Consider the following 25,387-nt stretch of genomic DNA (forward strand, 5'->3'; position numbering starts at 1 on the left):
AACGCGCCTGCCACTTTTGAGCGAATGATGGATACCATTCTTCGAGGACTGAAGTGGAAAACGTGCCTCTGTTATTTAGATGGCATTGTAGTTTTTCCCACCGACATTGTGTCGCACTTCTGCCACCTCGAGCAAGTACTCACGTGCCTCTCCACTGCAGGACTGCGACTAAACTTGAAGAAATGCCAATTCGGCGCTCTCACGCTTACTATTCTCGGCCATATAGTTTCAAAGGACGGTATCCTTCCGGACCCCACGAAACTTAGCGCCATACCCGAGCTTCCTAAACCAACCACCATGAAAGAGCTTCACAGCTTCATCGGCCTGTGCTCATATTTGGGACGCTTCGTCCGTAACTTTGCCTCTATCATCGCCCCCTTGACGCAGCTTCTCACCGGCAGTTCTGACCTATGAGCATGGTCCCTGGCGTGGGACGACGCATTCCAAAAACTGCGAGACGTTCTCACCGCGCCTTCAGTACTGCGACACTTCAATGCCTCTGCTCCAACTGAGATCCATACGGACGCTAGTAATGTCGGGCTCGGCGCTGTTCTTGCACAACGCACGGATGGCTTCGAAGAGTACGTCGTCGCGTATGCCAGCCGCACCCTTACCAAAGCCGACGCCAACAACTCAGTTACTGAGAAGGAATGTCTGGCCATAATTTGTGCTATCAGGATATTTCGTCCTTATGTGTACTGGCCCAACTGGTCGGCTTGCCCGTTGGGCATTGCGCCTACAAGATTACAACATCCGCGTTGTTCCACGTCAGGCCGACAGCATTCAGACGCAGACGCTATATCCCGGTCACCCCTGCCCTCTGGTCCTGTCCACTCGTCTATTTCCACCTGCGGTGCCTTCGCCCTCAACTTTTCCGGCATGCCATCAGAGCAGCGCCAAGACCCATGGATCGCTTTGCTAATTGACTTCCTGTCTAGCCAGGGGCTAGCGCCTACCTCTCGGACGCTCCGTCGTCAAGCCCCGTACTTCATCATTCGGGATAACCTGCTGTACCGCCGCAACTACAATTCGAGCGGCCGCAAGTGGTTGCTTGTTATTCCCTGACACTTCCGCTCCGACATCGGCGCCACGTTCCACGACGACCCACAATGCGGCCACGCTGGTGTGTTAAAGACGTACTCTCGCCTCCAGCTTCGGTACTACTGGCGCAGTATGTACCGTTTCGTTCGCCAGTATGACCGGTCATGCCACATATGCCAACGACACCAGACGCCACCTCAACATGCCACCGGCCCCTTGCACCCTTTACCATGCCTCGCGCGTGCGTTCAAATACGTCGGCATTAACCTCTACGGTCCGCTTCACAACACTCCAAGCGGCAACCGCTGTGTTATTGTTGCTATCGACTACCTCACGCGGTACGCTGAAACCTCATCCCCAGCATCAGCCACAGCAAAAGACCTCGCCAGTTTTATCCTTCAAAAGCTGATTTTACGCCATGGAGCACCTAGAGAATTACTGAGCGACCGCGGTCGCGTTTTCCTCTCCGACGTCCTTTCAGCATTGCTAAAGGAGTATCGCATCATTCACCGCACTACCACAGCACATCATCATCAGACTTATTGGATGACAGAATGTTTCAACCGCACCCTTGACGACATGTTGGCCATGTATGTTTCATCTGAACGCTCGAATTAGGATCGCATTGTACCTTTCGTCACCTACGCTTACAATACCGCCACGCAAAGCACCACTGGGTTCTCTCCTTTTTTTCTCCTTTACGAACACGAACCTTTATGCACTATGCACACGATTCTACCATACCGGTCAAATGCTTGGGAGTGTACGACTTATTCTAGAGCGGCTGCTTACGCCGAAGAATGTCGCCAGCTTGCTCGTTCCTTCACATCCCAGGACCAGTGTAGCCAAAAGATTCGCCACGATTCATCCACTACGGTTACGTGCTTTGCTCCTGGCTCGCTGGTCTGCTTGTGGGTGCCCTCTACTCCTCCAGGCCTTTCCTCCAAGCCGCTCTCCAAGTACCACGGTCCCTATGGGGTACTTAAACAAACATCCGCGGTGAACTACCTCATCGAGCCAAACGAAATACCTTCCGACCAGCGTCATCCCATCCAGGAAATTGTCTATCTCCCGGCTCAAGCAGTGCCATTACCTGTTCTCCTGTCCTTAGGCCGCTTGGATTGCTACTTATTGGGTGGGGAGTGATTGCACTGAAGGCACTGGTCAGTGGGCATGGTGCTGGTGCAAGAGAAGAAGACGACGAGAATTCCTTCTTTCCCCGTTTCGATGTAGCGCCAATCTCTTTAAGCCTACCGCTACAACGTAGAACTAGTGCTGCTAGGCGAACAACCCCCTTGTAAGACAAATAGTGCTCATCGTAATAATTTAGCCTACAGAGGGGGGGTTTGACAAAGCAGGAGTCAGTCCATGTGCGTAGTTAGAATTGTGCAACGTGCCTTAATATGTAATAATGTAGGGACGCTTATTTATGCCAGATGATGCTTTCTGTAGTATCAGACAATTACAATTACTTACAAGTATTAATGCGTTAGCATTCTTTTGGTACTTCATGCATTTACCGGTGTGCTATCTATCTATCTATCTATCTATCTATCTATCTATCTATTTATTCATCTATCTATCTATCTATCTATCTATCTATCTATCTATCTATCTATCTATCTATCTATCTATCTATGTTTTTATATACCCGCTTTACTGTCTATCCGGGTCCCTGTGTAATCTGTGGTGAAAAGCTTAGCTTGAGGGCTGCTGTTCGGCTCTGCATTTCGCTGTCTGGCAACAGGATTGAAAACCAGCCATCCCATCAATTCGGGTCACTGAGCATGTGACGATGTGTACATACGTGCCGCTCTTCAACGGGCCTCTTTCACGCCGACATGGGACATGGGTATCTAATATGCTGGACGGGGCAGAGACCGTTATTCGCAGAAACTATTTTATCCCATCTGGTGCACTGGTTACGTTTCACTCGAACCTTGTTGATCTTCGATGAACCTCTTTGATGCTAAGCTTGGTCACGGCGTATGTGCGAGTAGGTGTGACGCCAACTTGCCTACCCAGGTATGCGCCACCGGCGATTGGGCCACTCTGCAATGACTAAAAGCACTGCTGAACTTCATCCGAAGCTCGAGGCCACCTTAGTTGCGGGACTGGGTATGTACTGCTTTTCGAAGTGAGTGAGTGAGTAAAGACTTTATTTGAAAACAAGGTATTGACGGATGACTTTATTGTTAGGCAGCCACGAATCCCTGGGCCAGGGTGGTTTCCGCAGCTCTTTTGATGACCTTGCCTGCAAATCAGGGTCGGAGCTGAGCAACACGGCTTTTCGGAGAAACTCTGAAGATGACTTAGAGCAAACGTATATGCCAACCGCTCAGCGCTTTAAAGAACATCTTTCATCCGAACTTGATGTTACTGGGTGTGTGGTTGTACGAGTGTATCGTTCTTTAATGAACATTTCTGACGACAAGTTAGGCAACTAAGTATTTCCTACTGCCAGTGTGTCGCTCGGGAATCTGGAAAAAACAGCTCTTGAATTTTTCTGACATGGAGCGGAATCGAACCCACGTCACAACAGTTCCACAAGAAGAGGAACGCGACCCATTAGCAGGCTGCGCTACAAATGCGCGGGGTATGCGCCTGCTCTTCAATGAACCTCTCGTAGATTTGAGTCACTAATTATGTGTCCACCGAGTGTGCGGCAAGCGAGAAAACAATTCTGAGCGTTCGTAGGCACGGCTGTGTCACGCTTCTCCGTGATGCTACACGTGAACTTTTGCGGTATATGAAGAAATGACGCAGTGTGTCCAGAAAGAAGCGCGAGAGAAGAGCCCGACCGCCGCAAGGTGCGCTTCTGAGCGTTCGCACGCACTGACATGCCACGCATTTCGGAGGCTACACGCAGGCTTCGGGGCGGTGGCGCTAGATGGCGCGTAGTGTGTACCTAATGAACTCCCTTAGAGGGATTTCGCTGCAGTGCACCCCTCATATATTTAGCTCGTTTCGACGGTGGCAGTTTGTTCTCTCACCATACTAACTCAATGGTGACGCATTGCCGTCGACAGTAATCGTGAGATGTATTCAGTCGCAATTTTTACAGCAAAGATATATTTTATATTTTTACACTTTTTTATACCTTTATGCGCTCTCCTAGCAAACCGCTTCCCATAAGCAAATGGTTTCTGGCCAGTTCGCCGATGTGGCTAAAAGCACACTCCATGAGAAAGCAGGTGACCAACACAAATTGAAACAGAAGATGCTGGTCGTGACTATGGTAGAATGCTGCTGTCGTAGTGCGTTGAGTACTAAAACATTTCCTGAAATTTGTCGTCGTTTTACACCTTTGATGTGCAATGGATATTGTTATTTTGTATTTCAAGATTTCAAGAGCATACGCATAGCAGCTCAGTTTAATTTTCCTATTTGTCCGAACCTCTTACATCATTTTTCACTGTAATTTCTCTGTTTACATTGGCTTTGCCAAGCAATACGAGAGGTTCACGTTTACTGGGGTCACACTGCTTTATATGTCACTGTGCGTCTGACGTGTGCACCTCAATACTATCCTAGTACACGAAGTTATCCAGGAAGAAAGTACACAAGATGTCTATTTTGCCCAGATACGATTTGTTGCTTATTATTCGGACATATGTTTGTATTTCAGGAGGAGCAACGACTTCTACGCTGAGTTGAGAGGCAAACGGAGAGGAGCCGCCGGACCCATCATGCGGGTCAGCCCGCTGCCAGGTAAGGCAGCAATGCACGCCAAGGGAACATTACTTGACAGATTGTGAAGTATAGAAATATGGCGCCCTAAGCATTTTGAATTCAGAAACTGCGAAAAAAAATTAGTAGTTTCGCCACCAACCTCATATTGAATATGATGTGCCCGTGCTCATATATAACAGCCTGAGCTTCGTTTTCACAACGCAAAAGTGACGAAGCGCTGACGTTCTGAAGACGGGTACAAAAGCTATTCTTTCACAATATGGGTTCACCCTGCCACAAAATGCGCGGCTCAGAAGTAAAATGGCTATTGCATAGAGCTTTAAATAAAACATAGAAGCCATTGAGGAGGAGTTTCGGAGCTTTCTTAAGGTACTTCAACACTTTCTGGGATCTATCTATCTATCTATCTATCTATCTATCTATCGATCGATCCATCTATAACTAATATTCTTGCTGCAATATTTGGGCAGTAGAGTGGGCAGTTCATGGTCTCATGGGCAGAGCGTAGGCCTGCTGTGCTGATGGAACAGGATTCGAAAGCCAGCATCTGGTCAAATTGGTTCACTGAGTTTGAGGCACTGGGTATGTGCCGCTGTCCATTGAGTCTGTTTGATGCTACCTTGGAGCCCTGGGTGTTTGCCACTTGGTCTGTGCCGTTCTTCAACAAGCCTGACGCCGAAGTAGGGCACTGCATATCAACCACTGGGTATGTATTGCGGTTCAATGAATTTCTTTGGGGCGAACTTGGTTTGCTAGGTATAAGTCACTGGGAGATATGCAGCTCTTCAGTGGACCTTCTTTATGCCAACTTGAGTCATTCTATATGTGCTACTATGCATCTCCGCGGTTCAAGAAACCTCTTCGAAATCAGATTGACTCAGTGGAAAACAATAGCTATGTGGTCGAGTTGGTTTAAGTTCAGGGATCCACACTTGAGTGCTTCTCGCTACAGAAAAGCCCCTTGAGGCACTGGGTCCTTGTCATTGCGTACACGTAGCTTTTCGATGGCACTCTGTTAAGCGAACTTCGGTCACTCGGTACGCTCCACTATTCAATTAGCCTCCTTGACACCAACTTCTGTAACTATGTACCACGTAGTCTGTAGCGCCCATCAATAACGAACAATATAAATGGAAGGCCGCGGATTTGTACCCCCGTCATTTACGATGAGACAAAGTTGTGTGAATGTCATGCGTGAGCTTGTGTGTCATTAGTGCGCCCAGTGTCACGGCGTGTGCAGAAGGAAGCGGGAGAGAGGAGCCCGGCTGTATAAACGCCGTATGCGTGACGCGTTCCCCGCTCGCAATATGGTGTGTCGCTGCATTGCTTCATTTCTAATTTCAGCGTGCGATGGGTATGGCGCAATGTTATTCTGCGTAGAAGGCCGGCGTGGGGTGACATGATCAGTGTCGGCAATGAAAACTGCTTCGAACTAGGAAACATACGAATTAAAACAAAATTTGTTGGGAGATGTTGAATTTTGGTCGCTTTGTGTATACCTCAGTTGAAAAAACAGTTATAAACATTTTGAGTGCTATAAACGCACAGGGCGTAGAGAACCAACCTAGACTACAGGTGCTCCCTCAAAACTTATGTTTAACGCACGTATAGAAAAAATACACATACAGGAAAGGCACCCATCCCGCATGTGAAGGCGAGGTATAAAACGAACATAGATCGAAGGCACGTGTTCACATCGATTACAACTGATTTCTTGGTCATGCAGTACTAAGGATAGTTGGCTTACACGTAGTACAGCATTCCTGGTGTTATGATAAGCTTCCGAGATTTTTCGTGTGGTTTGCTTAGGGCGACGGAACAAGATTACCGTGTTTTTGAAGGCGGGTTTGCACGGACGCGATTTACAATGTAAGATAAGATGAAAGCATGACATAAATATTGGTAATGTATTACCAATGTATTACCAATAAAGCGTCACCAACTAGCCCACCTATCTGTCATTTCAAACAAACAGCTTCTCTGTTTGTATATCCTAGCAAAAAATTCATAATTTATATTTCTCACATGCATTGAACCTGTTGAACGTCGGAGATCCGCTAGGAATTGATCCATCAACAAACCTATTGATAAAATTGTCTCTAGGCCTTTGCCTAAGATCAATATTATTCGTGTGGCATACCTAACACCTTAGCGTTCGCGGTTTTGTGTACCCAGAGTCTCATCAGCCTTGGCTGCCACGTCCTTGGGTCTGCCAGTCATCTCGCCAGCTGCAAACTTAAAGACTTATAGGGCTTGAACCTATCGCCTCTGGTCGTTCCGCGAAACTTGCGAGTTTGGCGATTATTTACCTACGCCTAAGGAGCTATGTTTAAAGACCGAAGCGTACGAGAACACCCTCCTACAAGAGCAGCGCTGTGCTTGATATATGTATGAGTTGCTCGTATTGACATACATCCGCGAAACATTTTTTAATGTGACATGCGTAGACGTACTCTTTGGCAATTTAGTCAGGCTATACAACTGGCCTTGGTAGGATTACTCAATCAGCATCATCATCAGCCTGGTTGCGCCCTCTGCAGGGCAAATATCTCTCCCATACTTCTCCAACTGCCCTGGTTATGTGCTAATTGTGGCCATGTTGTCCCTGCACACTTCTTAATCTCATCCGCCCACCTAACTCTCTGCCGCGCCCTGCTACGCTCCCGTTGCCTTGGAATCCAGTCCGTAACCCTTAATGACCATCGGTTTTCTTCCCTCCTCATTACATGTCCTGCCCACACCCATTTCTTTTTCTTAATTCTAACTAAGATGTCATTAACTCGTGTTTGTTCCCTCACCCAATCTGCTCGTTTCTTATCCCTTAACGTTACACCCGTCATTCTTCTTTCCATAGCTCGTTGCGTCGTCCTCAATTTAAGTAGAGCCCTCTTCGTAAGCCTCCAGGTTTCTGCCCCGTACGTGAGTACGGGTAAGACACAGCTGTTATACTTTTCTCTTGAGGGATAATGGCAACCTGTTGTTCATGATCTGAGAATGCCTGCCAAACGCACCCCAGCCTATTCTTATTCTTCTGATTATTTCAGTATCGTGATGCAGATCCGCGCTCACTACGTTTCCTAAGTAGATGTATTACCCTACCACTTCCAGTGGTTCGTTACTTATCGTAAACTGCTCTTCTCTTCCAAGACTGTTAAACATTACTTTAGTTTTCTGCAGATTCATTTTAGACCCACGCTTCTGCTCTGCCTCTCCAGGTATGTGAGCACACATTGTTATTGGTCCCGTGAGTTACTAAGCAGGGCAATATCACCAGCGAATCGCAAGTTACTAAGGTATTCTCCATCAACCCTTATCCCCGATTCTTCCCAATCCAGGTATCTGACTACCTCGTGTAAACACGCCGTGAATAGCATTAGAGAAATCGTATCGTCGCGCCTGACGTCTTTCTTTCTTGGGGTTTTGTCGCTTTCTTTATGGATGTTTACAGTGGTTGTGCAGCCGCTATAGATAACTTTCAGTATTTTTACATACGGCTCGCCTACACCCTGATTCCGTAATGCATCCATGGCTGCTGAGGTTTCGACTGAATCGATCGCTTACTCGTAATCAATGAAAGCTTGACATAAGGCTTGGTTATATTCCGCACATTTCTCTATGACCTGATTGATAGTGTGAATATGGTCTATTGTTGAGTAGCTTTTCCGAAATGCTTCCTGGTCCTTTGGTTGACAGAACTCTAAGGTGTTCCGGATTCTATTTGCGATTACCTTAATAAATACTTTGTAGGCAACGGACATTAAGCTGATCGGTCTATAATTTTTCAAGTCTTTGGCGTTGCCTTTCTTATGGATTAGGATTATGTTAGCGTTCTTTCGGGATTCCGGTATGCTCGAGGTCATGAGGCATTGTGTATACAGGGTGTCCAGTTTGACTCAATAGTCCTCGTCAAAAAAGAAAGCCAGTTTAGAAGGAAGGAGTTCAGTCCTCTAAGAGGCATCGTACTCAGACCCGTAGCCTGGTGAGCATGTGGTTTTCCTTGGCACCACGCCAACAGTTAGGCAGAGGACCCGTAATAGGCGGGACTAAGGAGGCGCCGGCAGTACCTATCCTGAAGTGCTTCTCATTAGGGCGAAACGAAAACAAGAATAAGTGCTGCGATCATTGGTCGTGAGCGAGAAAATTCAGCTTCTTTTAATAGGAAGGCCTTCGCTGTTAAAGCTATAAATAAAAGCAGACAACACGAGTTGCAGCAGTTAGAATGGGTTGGACTGAAACTGACAGGCAGTCAGCACCGGCTCCATCAAAAGCGAGCAGCACAACGGCAACCACTAGCACAAGAAATACCTCAAGAACACCAGTGCATGTTATAGCGCATGCCTGAAGCAATTCGTCCATGAACCGCACGGCAAACGGCTGGAGAGCTTCCGCACTCCAACAATACCAAAGGGAAGTATACGTCAATGTTAGTGGCTGGGGACCTAAACATATAAATATGGAATCTTGCAAACAAATGGTTTCTAAAATTCATGAAGGACGCACTGGGCTTAGAACCCTCCGTAACATAATTCATGCCTACAGGAAGGAGACGAGGTGTAATGAATCTTTTCTTTACTATTACTCGACATATACAACTTTGGAAAGTGTTGAAGTACGTATTATACTTCAATACCCCCACCCCATTATTGCCATCATAGAATGACAAACGATCGAAGTAAAGTTGAAGAAAGACATGTGTGTGTAAGTTCAGACATTTGTGTGTGGGAATGTTCTCACATAACCTTGGACAATCATCATGAGATGGCACAGCTGGTATTTTTTACGCTTCACGGTAAAAGGTACTCAGTCAGGCAGGCTGTTTTCGGCCAAACTTGAAACAATAATAGAAAAATACTGCTATAAACGTCGACCCAAAGAAGAACTGAAAAAAGTTTAGCCAGTTCCCATTATCGCTAGTACTATTCCATGCTCGCAAGAACCACGACAAATATTACCGCCTGCACCTGGTCAATATTCTACTAACTTCAACGCTACGGAAAGGCCACTATTAAGCTAATATTTATTCACCATAGCATTCAAATCTGCCACAGAGCGGAGTTAAGAATGTATGGTTCTTTTAGGCCTATGTGTTTAGCATGTCGCGGTTTTTTACTGGGAAAACTGGTCTTGATTGACAGACAAATCAGCATCTCCCTGTAGCCCACCAATATGGCAAATGCACCCGACCATTCTAATATCAAAACAGAAATACATGCTTGTGTTTTACTTGCGAAGAACACAATACTATTACGACGACGCCACAGTGGGGGTCTCTGGAATAAATTTGAAAACTTGCGGTTCTTTATATAGTTCCTGAATGAATTGTGTGACTTGGTGAACAAACACGCGGATAGCGCACGCTGCTCTAAACTTCTAAGACAACTGTTCCCGTCATGGGAAGCACGTGAAGCTTTCAAGCGTAGCGTAAAGCCACGTTATTCCTCCAACGCTCGATCTTCAACAGAAGTTTCCTCTGTCTTTTGGGCTCCTTTAATACGCAATTAACTAGACACCATACGCGGCTGCTTTTGGCCGATCGCTGACATCAATGAAAAAGGGGCTTGGATCACTGTGCTTTTTCACGTACTTCCGGATGAAGCCCACTACCTTGAACTCGCGCACACCCGCGGCCACCGGAGTAGAAATTAGACTGTCGCCAGCCTGCTTATCAGTGTCGCAGTCAATGGTTCCCGCTAATTTTGCCTAGTTTTGAACACTCAAGTAGCTTCAAAGCACACGAAACCTATGGTCAGTCCATGCGCATGCTTTCCCACAGGCGCTCATCCCTTGCTGATGGCTAGACGCCTTGGCAGACTTCTCTTCGTAGTCAGCTCTTGACAGCGCTTCAAACTGCATATGTAGAATGTGGCTGCAGTCTGAAGGTCAAGCAGGTGCAAGACAAAGCCGCTGCAAGACAAAGCCGCAGCTTACCACGTAGCACGGCCAGACTGGAGCATGTCAGTGCGAGCGCGCATTGCAGACCGGTCGTGCACAAATCAAAGGCTGCGCATACGCGCTACATTTGCATGTAACTGTGGTCTGCTACATATCGTAGATACCGCTATGAACAGATACCACAACGTATAGCTGTGACAAATACATCGCCTCGTCAAGAAAAACCAAAATAGCACATAATGCGGAGCGCGCTCCAGGCGGCTGAGGGCAAAAGAGCTTGCCGTGTCGTAGGTACCACTTTTCGCGCAAGCTCAAATGGCTAGATCGTGAAATCGGCGTGGTTTGTCTGAAGCTTAGAAGCAAGCGAACGAGGAAGTGCCTGGCCTTCCGTGCTGGCTCCGGTTTGTCTGGGTATATTGTCTGCAGATTTAATTATCACTATGGACAACAACTGTCAAAATAGTCTACAGTCAAAGCAGTGTAGTGAAAACAAAATACACTATACTGATGGGCGACTTCAATGCCAGGGTAGGCAAGAAGCAGGCTGGAGACAAGTCAGTGGGGAAATATGGCATAGGGTCTAGGAAGAGAAGGGGTGAGTTATTAGTAGAATTTGCAGAACGGAATAATATGCGCATAATGAATACCTTCTTCCGGAAGCGCGATAGCAGAAAGTGGACGTGGAGGAGCCCGAATGGCGAGACAGGAAATGAAACAGACTTCATACTCTACGCTAACCCTGGCATCATACATGACGTGAAGGTGCTCTGCAAGGTGCGCTTCAGTCACCATATGATGTCCAGAACTCGAACTTGAGGAGGGAACGGAAGGAACTGGTGCATAGGAAGCCGATCAAGGAGTTAGCGGTAAGAGGGAAAACAAAGGAATTCCAGATCAAGCTACAGAGCAGGTATTCGGATTTAACTCAGCAAGAGGACCTTAGTGTTGAAGCAGTGAACGACAATCTTATGGGCATCATTAAGGAGTGTGGAATAGAACTAGATGGTAACTTCGTCAGACAGGATACCAGTAAGCTATCACAGGAGACGAAAGAGCTGATTAAGAAACGCCAATGTATGAAAGCCTTTCACCCTACAGCTAAAGTAGAACTGACAGAACTTTCGAAGTTACTAAACAATCGTAAGACAGCTGACATAAAGAAGCACAATATGGATAGAATTTAACAAGCTCTCAGGAACAGAGGAAGGCTAAAAGCGGTGAGAGAGAGCGTAAACTTTTATTTCAAATCAGCAAGATTTGAGTGCGGCGTCTTTTTAGTGGGTCTGGGCACCCGCCGCGGACGCGATTCCGAGACCTTGTCTCGATGCGGCTTCCTCGGCTCGCTGGACGGCCCAGAGGTGTGCTGTCAGGTCAGAGCTGAGCAGTGCGGTCATCCAGCGTGACTGGAGGCTGGCGGTAGAAGAGACGGTGGGGTCAGAAAAAGCTGGCAATATCATTACTACTATGGATGAGATAGTTGAAGTGGCTGAGGAGTTCTATAGATATTTATACAGTACCAGTGGCACCCACGACGATATTGGAAGAGGAAATGGTCTAGAGGAATTTGATATCCCACAAGCAACGCCGGAAGAAGTAAAGAAAGCCTTGGGAGCTATGCAAAGGGGGAAGGCAGCTGGAGAGGATCAGGAAACACCAGATTTTTTGAAGGATGGTAGGCAGATTGTTCTAGGGAAACAGGCCGTCCAGTATACGCAAAGCCTCATGACCTCGAGCTAAATGGAATTATGGAAGAACGCCAAGATAATTATAATATATAGGAAAAGAGACCCCAAAGACTTGAAAAATTATAGTCCGAACAGCTTACTGTTCATTGCCGACAAAGTATTTGCTAAGGTAATCGCAAATAAGATCAGGAACACCTTAGACTTCTGTCAACCAAAGAACCAGGCCAGATTTCGTAAAGGCTACTCAACAATGGACCATATTCACACTATCAACTAGATGATAGAGAAATGTGCAGAATATAATCAACCCTTATGTATAGCTTTCATTGATTACGAGAAAGCGTTTGATTTGGTCAAAACTTCAGCAGTCATGCAGGGATTACGGAATCAGGGTGTGGACGAGCCGTATGTAAAAATACTGAAATATATTTGTAGCGGCTCCACAGCCACCGTAGTCTTCCATAAAGAAAGCAACAAAATCCCAATAAAGAAAGGCGTCAGGCAGGGAGATACGATCTCTCCAATGCTATTCACAGTGTGTTTACTGGAGGTATTCAGAGACCTGGATAGGGAAGAATGGGGGATAACAGTTACTGGAGAATACGTTAGTAACCTGCGATTCGCTGATGATAATGCCTTGACTAGTAATTCAGAGGACCAATTGCAATTCATGCTCCCTGACCTGGAGAGGCAAAACAGAAGGGTGGGTCTAAAAATTAATCTACAGAAAACTAATGCGTAATAGTCTCGGAAGAGAGCGGCAGTTCACTACAGATAGCGAGGCACTGGAAGTGGTAAGGGAATACATCTACTTAGGGCAGGTATGGTTGCGGATCCGGATCTCAAGACTAAAGTCTGCCTCTCCAACCGCACTGCCAGATTGACAATCGGGGAACTTCAGTCGCAGGTTATCCACTTGGAAAAAAAGTGTACATCACATAGGTTGGTCCTACCTCCAATGCTTTTTACCATCACCCTCCTGGGGCTCGCAGCACAGCTGTCGGCCATGCCACGCGTAACTCCCCACCTTCATGTGAATGACATCACCCTCAGACTGTTGAGTCTGTGATGGTGAAATCCAAGAGAGCCTGCAAGAAGAGACTGCAAGAGAGCCTACACTCTTGCCCGCCGTGGCGTCGGGCAAGAGTGCTCGTCTCGCACCTCGGAGGCCCTGGTTTCTTTCCCACCTAGACAGATATCTATCTCTTTCCTTTTTAAAGCCAATAATTTCCCAGGCACTTACCTGGGAAATCTGACGTCAATCCGGACATCTTTAACGTGTGTTCACTCTTTCCGCCTTCAGCTACGTTTCGTATCACTGCTGGGTTACACCATGGACGAGGCCGCCGGATTTTCGTGTATGACAGAATATACTGCTTTATAGATAATATATGTAGCAAAGAAGTAATAGGCAAAGTAGCACAGTTAGAGTAGGTGCGGATTCGGATCGTTTGTCTAACAATTTACATTAAAAAGGTGGGTTTGATCTTTTCTATCGTTCAAGTACGGGGTAAATTTAATGTTTAGTTCATCAGTAATGATTTACATTGCCTTTACTTCCTGCCTGTCTTCGTGACAATGTGATAAATAATGTGGAGTAACAATTATTTCGACTTTTTCGTATCGAAATCATTATATGCCCTATTACACTAAAATCCGTTGTTATCGGCGTCACCGAAAGCTGGTGCAATAAATGGCAGACGGTGCACAGGGTGAAACACGTGAAAATGCTCGTATTGACATCAGGTTTATCACAGATGTTCCTGTTGTACTGTAAAATAAGGAGCTGTGGGGGTGTGGCTAAGGCAGAGACAACGATGACGGGAGAGAGAAATATTGTTTCGGTGCTCGATCGGCTGTACTACCTCTCGCTACTCTATGGTTATAGCCGCGAATGTTTACTGTCCAAATTGCTTTGCCACATTTGGTGGAAGGTGCTGGACATTTCGCAAGCCTGGAACTCCAAAGCAGGACGATCCCTGTCAAATCTGTCATGCCTGAGGAGACTAATCCTACCGATGCACCCCAGGCACCACCTCCGATCGTCTGTCCTGGTGCGCCACGCAAACGGGATCCTCCCATATTCAATGGCACTGACTATCAAGACGTAGAGGACTGGCTGTCATCGTACAGACGAGTGAGTGCCCACAGCAAATGGACTGAAGCTGACAAGCTTGGGGACATGCGATCTACCATCCCGGGGTCGCCCATCTTTGGTTCCAAGACCATAAGGCTGACTTTCCCACCTGGAGAGCATTCCGAACGACACTGCAAGCAGTCTTCGGTCACCATGCTCGGCGCAAACTTCGGGCTGAACTGCTTCGCTCTCGTGCCCAACAAAAGGGCGATACCTTTACCAGCTACATTGAATATGTAGTTGACATTTGCCGCCGTATCAACCCAGATTTGACCGAAGATGACAAGGTCAAGAACATCTTGAAAGACATAGAAGATGACACCTTCCAAACGCTCTAGGCAATGAAGTTTTAGACAGTCAACGACCTCATAACGCTTTGCCAGAGCTATGAGGAGCTACGCAAACAACGGCTTTATTACGCGCCGAGTTCTCGCTCCGGACGTCGCGCTTTCAGCTCTGAGTGATGGTGTCAGTGCTTCTCCTTAAAGCTGAGCAATCTGCGAACAAATCAAGCGGTTTGTACGAGAAGAAGTGGCACGCCAACTCGCCTTTCGCCAGTCAGTCTAGTGTCAGAGTCGCCCTTGTCTCCCGATCTCCGGCAGATGACACAAGAACAAGTCGCTAACGCCGTACCCCTTGCTCATCAACTGCCTCCTACGCCCACTTACGTACTCTGCCGTAGTCACGAATCCAAGGCCTACGTCTGCAGCTATTCAATCCAGACTTGCCAGCGCATTTCCCTAACCTACACAAGCAGCTGCAACATATGCACCTACAAGCAGCTACTGGCCGCCACAGCAGCCCGTGCGCCCACCTCGCCAATATTTCCATCCGTCTCCGGCCGCTGTTCTCAATCCGTGGCGCACCCATGACAACCGGCCTATCTGTTATTCGTGCGGCCTACTTGGGCATGTAGCACGGCTTTGCCGCCGGCGCGGATGCTAGCCTTTAGATTCTCCGAGGGCACAAAGCAACGGTTTAGACTCTCCGTCCCGTTCTGCTACTGCCACTCAGCCGTTCGAAGCCTCGCCTCCTGCTTCCCGAACCATCAATACTCGTTGGTCTCCGTCTGCCCGTCGGCGTTTTCTGTCGCCGCTTATCCGTCGCCCCGAAGCTATGCAAGAGGAAAACTAAAGACGGCCGTTCAGGAGGCAAAACTGCGATCTCAACGAACTCCTCAAGCCCTCATTTATTTCCTGCGAACGTCTTTGAAGTTTATGCAGAAGACATTGCCCTTCGTGCGCTTGTAGACACGGGAGCAGAAATGTCAGTGATTTAGGAGCAGCTTCATCTTAACCTTAGGAATGTCGCAACGCCATATTCTGCCATTTCATTACATGCAGCAAGCGCTGCACCGATTGAACCCTTAGGAAAGTGTACCGTGCGTGTTGTTATAAGCGGCACTTTACACCATGTTGAGCTCGTTGTTCTGCCTCGCTGCTCCTACGCCATGATTTAGGATCGGACTTTTTGTCCTCTCATCATGCCGCTATAGATTGTGCCCGTGCTGAACTCGCGCTGTCACCATTCGGCGACACCTTTTTTGAAGATACTGATGACACTTCCGGTAGAGTGTTCGTCACCGCCGACACCGAGATTCCTCTATACTCTGCCGTACTTGTACCCGTTTCCTGCATTGGGCTTTCTCACTCCATAGTTCTTTTCACGCCTCCTAAGCTTGTTGCTCGCCGTCATCGCTTTATGGTTCCTTTTGCCCTTCTTTCCATTCGACAATGTTCCAGCGCACTTTAGGTATCGAACCTGTTTCCTTGCCCTGCTAGCCGGCTCAATGAAGAGTTTCTTGGTTATGGTGACGAAATTGAACCAATCTTTCTTTACGATGTGCCTGACGACCAGGCTTCTCCTCCCGTTGACGCTCTGGCACTTCAAGTTTTTCCTCCTAGGCCGCCGTGTCATCCAACATTTTCCCGGTGTATTGACCCCAACGTCACTCCAGGTCAGCACGCCCAGATCGTCGAATTTTTTCGCCGCTTTCGCACGTCATACGACCTACAACAATCTCGCTTAGGCTGTACTTCAACTATTGTCCATCACATCGACACCGGCAACAATGATCCCTTACGCCACAGACCGCATCGTGTATCCGCACACCTTGGCACAGTCCCTGGGCTTCTCTTGCATTGCTCGCCAAAGAGAAAGACGGCACAAGTTGCGTTTGCGTGGACTACCGGCGACTCCGGTGACTTGGGGATGTCGCTAAGGGAGAGGCAACGACGGCGAGAGAGAAAACCTTGTTTCGGTGCTCGATCGGCTGTACTAGCTCTCGCTGCTCTATCGTTCTAGTCGCGAACGCTTACTGCCCAGAGGGCTTCGCGACACTGTAAACAAAGTAATGTAGTGGCTTTGAAAAGAAAATGTAGCATATTTTTGTCTCGGTGGGAATCGAACACGGGCCTCTGGGAAGCGATGCGACCGCGCTTTGCTGACGCCACAGCGGCTCCATGGTTCTGATTGACTAAAGGAGCGCATAGTGTGTGCGTGATTGCAGACGTCACGTCGCTGCCACCTGGCCACGCCACCTAGTGCGGACGGGATTGGGCACGTGATGGTATCGAAAATGGGGAAGGTGTGGTGCGAGGCCGTGAGTGCACTAAATGGGGGGGGGGGGGAGCGCCTTCATGACGTTTCGGGGTCTACAAACGGTATATTGCTCTCACATTCGCACACGTAAGCTGTCTTAAGTGCGTCTGCCGAAACTTCTTTGTTCGGCGTAAAATTTTTGAAAAATATTTAGAACGCTAGTAACAAAGGTGAACGTAGAACGGCATTACTGTTGTTTCCTTTATAAACATAGCGTGGCTCTTTCGGCAGTTTTCTACGATAGCAGATTGTTAACCGATGGGTCGTGGTCGTACGTGAGGCGAGGAAACGATCTGTGCCTAAGGCACGCATGCTCTCGGTAAGCCAAGTTTCTCGAAGAGGTTAACGTGAGGAGAAAAGTGTCTCTTGTTCTTTCGTTATATTGGGCCATTACTCTAAATCTCCAATCGTTGTCGATGGTTTCTGCATAACCCAATTTCTTCGACGATTCTACGAATTCATGAAACGAACTGTATTCTTCTGCATACGCTGTCAGCCACGAGCTGTCAGTAAGTGTCTCATGTTGTGCATGCCTAAAAATTGGTCTCACATAGATAATTTAAATTAAAAATGTCGCGCGTATGGTCATCGGGGAAACGTTCGAAACGACCGCATTATTACTATTTAATTTTTGTTTGAATTATCCCGCTATCACTCTACTATTTGAAACTACTTGAAACGTGAACGCTGAAAAATTTTACAGTTTCTTAATGTTATTACTGTTAAGACGAAAGGTTGAAGCAGTCATTTTCTGTGCACACTCAGTAGCGCTTTCCTTCATATACTTTCATGCACCGCGTGGCAGCACATTCCAACATTGCGAGCATCTGTAGAGCGTTGTTCTCGTTTGAGCACTATTGAGCACCAAGCAAAAACGTCACCCCAGACAATCGTAATATTAAACTCCATGTTTTCATAGTATTATTTACCCAAAGAAAAAAAAACATGCGTGCACAGATGTAACCCCTGCTGCATCCCAGATGTCAGTGAAACCAGCTAACATTTTTGTGAAATAGCTACTTCATCTGTTGATTGTACCACCAGCAATATTTAAATAGGGAATTTTAGAGCTTCTCCTAGTGTAAAAGCCTAACAAATATGTTTTATTTGTTTTGCCATGTCCTATAAAAAGTACGAATTATTTTGCTACATTGTAATAACGCGTAATTTGGGTAGTATGCGAGCAGCAGTGTGCACTTGTAATTAAGTCGAAAGTATGACAGATGGCAGTCATGTGGGGATTATGCCTACTGAATAGTAAGACATACGGACACCGACCGAAATGGTTTAAAAAACATATTTAGGTTTCGGTTCCCCCACGGAAATTGGTTCACAATAAAACAAGTGTCCGTGCCAAAGCCCTTCTTATGTGCCGCGCAAGACATGATTAAGGCACTCGGCGTACATGGATGGCAGGTTGCCTTCGTCGGAATTAAGGGTATGCACCGTGGTTCGAAAGACAAAGGACTCAAGCTAAATACCTGTAGAATCATTTCGTTCCTTGGAAATAACGCGAGATTTTTCCCAGTTTATGGTACGTCAAGTAGTTGCGCAGTGTTTGGCCAGGGCATTGCACTCAAGCTGTTGTTTCTGGACGTCATTCCTGTGCTGCTAAATTGTTGTTTTGATGTGGCCAGTTTCACTGACATAGACATATCGACAGTCCGCACGCGGACTGACGTACGCCACACCTGACGACTTTCCTTTTCCAAAGGGTCTTTCACATGCACGAGCTCGCGTCAGCGTTTCCGCGAGGGAGCGTGTATTTCAGTGGCCCAGTAGGGTGCCACCTGGCTCGAGCAGTAACCACCCACCATGGACTCATCCCCCCCCCCCGCCTAACAATTGAAAAGAAAAGAACGCGGCCTTCAATAACATATGTCCCTGTGCACGCGCTCTGCTTTCGTATCCCGTGCAAAGGTCTCGCTTATGCCTGGGACATATGGCGTTGAAGTCCGTTTTTTTTTTCTTTTTTCTTTGGGGAGGGCGGGAGGCCAGGGTGGGGGTTGCTGCGCGAGCCACCTGGCACCCTACTGAGCCACTGAAGTACATGTCCCCTCACGTAAATTCAGACGCGAGCTCGTGCATGTCAAATACCCTTTGGGCAAGGCAAGTTCTCAGGTGTGGTGTACGTAATTCCGCGTGCGGACTGTAGCTATGCCTGCGTCGGAGAAACCGGGAACATCAAAACAACACTTCAACAGCACTGGAATAACATCCAGAAACGACACGTTGCGTTGAATGCTGTGGCCGGACACTGCTCATCTACGTCACATACGGTTAACTCTGAATAATGTCGCTTGATTTACAAGGAATGAAATGATTCTATAGGTGTTTAGCTTGAGTTTAGCTTAATCATGCTTTGAGCCGCACATAAGATGGGCGCAAGCTCTCACACTTGTTTCATCATAAACAAGGCTTCGGTCAGCAAGCCTATACGTAAATATATAATTTCAAATTATTTCAAATGGTTTCCACGTGTATTCCTTTTAAGTATATATTCGTAATTGTAGCGCCCGTGATCGTATTTTGTTTCCAAAGGAGGACAAGGCGTTGAATACACCCTGAGGTTCTGGAATGCAACGGAGCACTGTGCTGTTTTTACTCGGCTGTTCAGTGGTGAGCATACATTTTTTTTGTATAAATTAGGTCTAGCTAGACGTAAAAATAGTTTTTGCTCATTTTCATTGATACCCGCCGTGGTTGCTCAGTGGCTATGGTTATGGGCTGCTGAGCACGAGGTTGCGGGATCGAATCCCGGCCACGGCAGCCGCATTTCGATGGGGGCGAAATGCGAAAACACCTATGTGCTTAGATTTAGGTGCACGTTAAAGAACCCCAGGTGGTCGAAATTTCCGGAGTCCTCCACTAATGCGTGCCTCATAATCAGAAAGTAATTTTGGCACGTAAAACCCCATAATTTAATTTAATTTTCATTGATTTCCTAATACAAAAATGACGCATGTGCGCGTACCATAACCTTACACGGACATCTCATAGCAAAGTAGTCTGCAAATTAGGCTTTAGTTTGGCCTAGAAGCATCTAGTGCGCAGTGTCCTCGGTACGTGGACGCAGCTACGAGAGATGAAGACTGTTTGCAGTAGCAACATGTGCCGGGAACTTAGGACACGTTGTAGGGCTACCACTTGCAGAAACCCAGACACAGGCCCCAGCTGAATATGATTTGTGGCTCAATCTACACTTTTTAGTTATGTACTCGCCGTGATACCCTCTAACAATCTCTAACATTCAGGGTGAATGTTAGAGAATGGGGGGGGGCAGCCTGTGAAATCAAGCTGCCCCCCCCCCCCCCGTAACATTGGCGAAGAAGGAAGCAGACAAAGGGGGTTCCATGTGAAGCTATTTACGGGTATATCCGCCTATATAAGAGAGAATGTATTTTCACAGGGAATTCTGCATAGGACGCTGTGTTTTCATAGAGGATTTCAAAGCGCATCGTGTCTTGGACGCTTATCTTGAAAGAGAATGTATTAAAGAACAGTTTCGCACATAAGTTTCTCGTGAATTCGAAACTTCAAGCATAAGACGAGTGAGACGCGCTATACCTTGCCCATGTTAGTATAGCAGTAGCTTGGTTTAGCGGTATGCAGTTGCTAAAAAATTTATTTGAACGGAAAAGTTCCTGCACAGTAAACAAGTGCCACATGACTTTTCGCAAGAGCGAGGTGCCTTATTATTCCACTCAGAAGGCAAAAACCACTACATGCAAAACAAGGCACCAAGTCACAAAATATTGCAAGAGCCACATTCAACGGTTCCGTGCAGAATTGTAAATGCTGGTTGTCGCATCTATCTTTTTCTTCGAATTCAAATCTGCGCTCGCCATTGGTGATTTGAGAATAAAAAAAATAACGCAGGGAGTCATGCAGAAGAGGGAATAGGATGACCATCACATGCTGGCGGTAATAGTCACATACTTTAGAACCATTAGTGTGTTTGCCGTACTGCCTAATGCAATTCTGTGAACGCAACTACAGCGCGCACATTTCGATAAAACATGAAACATGATCGCGGTGCCACCACGGTGTCTCAACCACCGTTGTGGCCAAGAATATTATTTATTTATTTATTGAAATACCCTAAAGGCCCTCTTGGAGAGGGTATTACCTAGGAGGGGCACACGAAACACACTAATAAGAATATGCGAAAAAAAATAGTAAGAATAAAAAATTCAGCAAACATAGTAAGAACACCACAAAATACGCATACACCAATATTGGAACTGGATTAAAGTTCGAATAAAGATAAGAATGAAGTGTGAAAATTGAAACAACAAGGGTTCAAGGATAACACAAAAAGAGAAAAAACTGCAATACGATGTCAAACAAGATGCAAAGGTATTGAATTAGCCCTGAAAAAATATAGCTAACACCAAAGACGCATAGTAACGTCAAATTCTGATATGATTACACAGCATTTGATGAAATTGATCGGTGTTAACTTCAGCGGCAATATCAGATGGTAGGTTATTCCAGTCAGCTATGGTTTTGGGGACGAATGATTGTGCGTAATGGGCCGAGTGGCAAGCTGGGCGTTTGACGTTGCAGGGGTGATCACGGCGAGGAAAAATGACAGGGGGTGACTGAAAGAAGTCGTCGCGCAAACGATCATGATAATAAAGTTTGTGAAAGAGAGATAGGCGGGCGTGTTTCCGTCGTAGTGAGAGCGGAGGCAGTTCGGCACGAATTTTTCAAGATCTAACACTGGAGTACGGAGAAAAATCTGAAAAAATGAAGCGAGCAGCACGGCTTTGCAGGGATTCAATGTTACGCATAATGTAGTCTTGGTTCGGGTCCCAGATGGCACATGCATATTCAATTTTAGGCCTGATTAACGTGGTGTACGCGAGTTTCTTTAGGTGTGAAGGCGCTTGCTTTAGTCTGTGTTTCATGATTCCGAAAGTACGGTTAGCAGATGCAAGAGTAACGTTGATGTGATGCCATGTTAGATCCGATTGCAAGTTGATTCCTAAGTATTTGTACGTGGTAGTAAGTTCGACAACATTGTTATCTATAAAGTATGAAGTTGGAATACGGGAAGAGGAGTGCGTAAATGACATGCACTTAGTTTTAGTATGATTTAGCGTCATTTTCCAGTCTGAACACCATCTGTTTATTGCGTTGAGGTCTGACTGCAATGCTGGTTGGTCAGTGTTGGTAGAAATGGTACGGTAAATTACGCAATCGTCGGCGAACAGTCTTACTATGGACGACATGCAGTTAGGCAAGTCATTCATATAAATTAGAAAAAGCAAAGGGCCAAGCACGCTCCCTTGTGGAACGCCGGACGTGACAGGAATAAAAGGGGAGTTGCAATGACTAATGTTTGTGAATTGAGTTCGAAATTACAAGAAATCTTTTATCGATGCAATAACTTCTGCGTCAATGATAAAATGTTTAAGTTTCAGTAGTAGCCTGTGGTGAGGAAAGAGCTCAAAAGCTTTGGAAAAATCTAATAATAATAATATTTGGGGTTTTACGTGCCAAAACCACTTTCTGATTATGAGGCACGCCGTAGTGGAGGACTCCGGAAATTTTGACCACCTGGGGTTCTTTAACGTGCACCTAAATCTAAGCAAACGGGTGTTTTCGCATTTCGGGAAAAATCTAAGAATATCGCGTCGACTTGGTTGCCAGCGACAATACATGAAAGCAAGTCATTAGTAAACCCTGCAAGTTGCCCATCGCATGAATATTCCTTGCGAAAGCCGTGCTGGTATTTGAAGATTATGTTATGTTCTTCTAAGTATTTTATGATTTGAGAATGTATGATATGTTCGAGTAGTTTGCAAATGGTGCTAGTTAACGAAATAGGCCGGTAGTTACACTGTAGCGGAAATGAGCGATCGCCAGATCTAAAAAATAGTATGACCTCGGCTGTACGCCAGTCATTAGGAATTTGGCCGGATGATAATGATTGTGAAAAAAGAGCGCACAAGATTCCCGAAATGCTTTGCGATGTACTTTTAAGCAACTTGTTGTTCAACACAACGTGGTCAGATGCAGATGATACCTTACGATTAGTAAGTAGTGATATGATACCGGACTCGGTAATATTTATCTGCGGCATGATGATATCGGAAAGTGTACCTATGTTTGGGCATGAAGTGACGTCCTCGCGGGTGAACACAGACGAGAATGCATTGTTTCATATTTGTGCACACACATAAAGGTTATTGAGAAAGCATATATATATATATATATATATATATATATATATATATATATATATATATATATATATATATATATATATATATATATATATATATATATATGTATATATATATATATATATACGATTCATGTAAAGGTTATGGACGGCTGTAGTCTGAAGGGCAGCGCAAATATTCGGATGCTATACCGGCCAATAATCCTCCATTTCTTCATTCACACTAGTCATTTCATCATTTCTGCATTCTCTAACAGAATAACAAGGAGCTGCAGTGTCCACTGAGCGAGGCCGGCGAGTACATAACTAAAAAGTGCACCTGCAGTGTATTTTACACTGCACAAGCAGTGTAAAATAATGTCGCACTGGTGCACAAATCATATTCACACGGCGCAACATTGCAATTGACATTATTCACTTGGGTTATGATTCAGTGCCGAACTCGTTAGTGGAAAAGAACTTAGTCGGATAGAGACGAACACAGAGCCATATTAGCCAAAAGAGAAGCAAGCAACCTATGGAGATGCCGAAGTTTCAGCACTAGTGATCAGCGCTATCCCTTTCGATTTCTCCTACTTGTGGGCACATAATCAGGCGCTAAGAAGAGATACGCGAGCAAGATTCTTGGTGTGAGAAACGTATTGAATAGCACTACACGTTGCAGAAGGCTGACGGGTGAATAAGTTCTAGGTGGGATCACGATGACTTACATAGGATCCCAAATTCGTACATGGCGTTCCGGTGCTAGTGATTGCTCAAGGCACACTGAGAGCCCCCCTGTAATGCATACCTAGCTGCCCAAAATAACTACAACCGTCCTGACGCCCTAATTCTTCATATTGTACCACCTGGCTTTCAAGGTGTAAGTCAATCTAATGCGGACGCTGCAGGTTCGCTGCAACTAGCACTGACATAGAAACGAGAAGGCTGCACTGAGAGGAGACCCCCTAATTAGCAAACATTAAATACTTTTTTCGCTATCTAAAAGTTGAACGTGTGCCTAGCAATTAAAGCGCTAGATATATATATATATATATATATATATATATATATATATATATATATATATATATATATATATATATGTAATTTATCGCAGGGCTCCAACAACTTTCGGATTGCTGCTCATAGTCAAAGTGAGCACTGATAACTCGGCGATGAATAACGATTAACGAAGTGGTTGTTTTATTGGGAAACTTAAATTGGCTTGTGCACGTTTTGAATGCAGAGGCGTCACGATAACATTTGGTACAAAGACAATGACGCTTTTACCACACCGAGGCATGTGACATTCCTTAAAAATCTTCATATAAATAACTGGAAAGATTTTACCTTGCAGCTGTGGTAATAGATAAATGAGCGACAAGAGCCGTCTAAGAATATCTTTCAGAAATAAAATATTGTCAAGAAGCTTATTGGCGGTACTTGGGTGCTATGTCCCACGTTTTTATGCTTCAGAAGGGGGCTAACGATGACATAAATGCAGGACTACCTGCAGTGAGCGTGCTGTGGAGGCACCAGTGCCCTAAAGAAATCAGTCGCATGGGATGAATTTGTAACAAACTTTCCGCTTACCCTCGTTATGTTTTCTTGCTCAGTTGCCGTCTCTCTAGCAAGAAGCTTCGAATAAAACACGGAGAATTTCACATTATGAATACAGACGTGCAGGTTATTGAAACACTTGCGTAAATGACAACTTAGCTATCAACGAAAGATACATGGCATGGGGGACTCTTTACCTATAGGCTTTCCACGACGGTTGTATGATGTTTTTGGTGACGTAATGCAATATCAAAGAAGCAAATTGTTCAAATAATTAATTTCGCCTAAACCGTCTTATTTTTCTTGCAGGCAGCAGGCACTGCGAGATGCACGTGTGGGAAGACCACGTTGACGAAGACTTGCCACAATGCCAAATAGCCTTCAAGAAGTACTGTCACAGACAACCACAATATGCTATCTACACACCTGATTGCCAACCCTGATTCTAACAGAGGATATGTGCGTAACTGGCACAAACTTCTCCTTGCACAAATATAACAATTTGTTGTAGGGATGATGTGGTTGATGTGGTTGATATCATTTGATAGAACCATTACTTCGACCTTCAAACAATGATTCGCAATCCACTAACAAATTTCAGCG

General features: G+C 45.9%; 1 protein-coding gene and 1 long non-coding RNA gene across 2 annotated transcripts in view; one reads left to right on the forward strand and one right to left on the reverse strand.

Moving 5' to 3' along the window:
• Positions 1-25,261, forward strand: part of LOC142589065 (uncharacterized) — a 58,272-nt gene extending 33,011 nt beyond the window's left edge. The window contains exons 3-5 of the mRNA XM_075700851.1: positions 4,670-4,752; positions 19,591-19,668; positions 25,094-25,261. Of these exons, the coding sequence (XP_075556966.1) occupies positions 4,670-4,752; positions 19,591-19,668; positions 25,094-25,227 (295 nt within the window). The 3' untranslated portion in view covers positions 25,228-25,261. The remainder of the gene's footprint in view (positions 1-4,669; positions 4,753-19,590; positions 19,669-25,093) is intronic.
• Positions 1-25,387, reverse strand: part of LOC142589066 (uncharacterized) — a 65,478-nt gene that overhangs the window by 19,637 nt on the left and 20,454 nt on the right. The gene's annotated exons all lie outside the window — the stretch shown is intronic.

Source organism: Dermacentor variabilis, chromosome 7 (assembly GCF_050947875.1).
Source record: "Dermacentor variabilis isolate Ectoservices chromosome 7, ASM5094787v1, whole genome shotgun sequence".
Lineage (NCBI taxonomy): Eukaryota > Metazoa > Arthropoda > Arachnida > Ixodida > Ixodidae > Dermacentor > Dermacentor variabilis.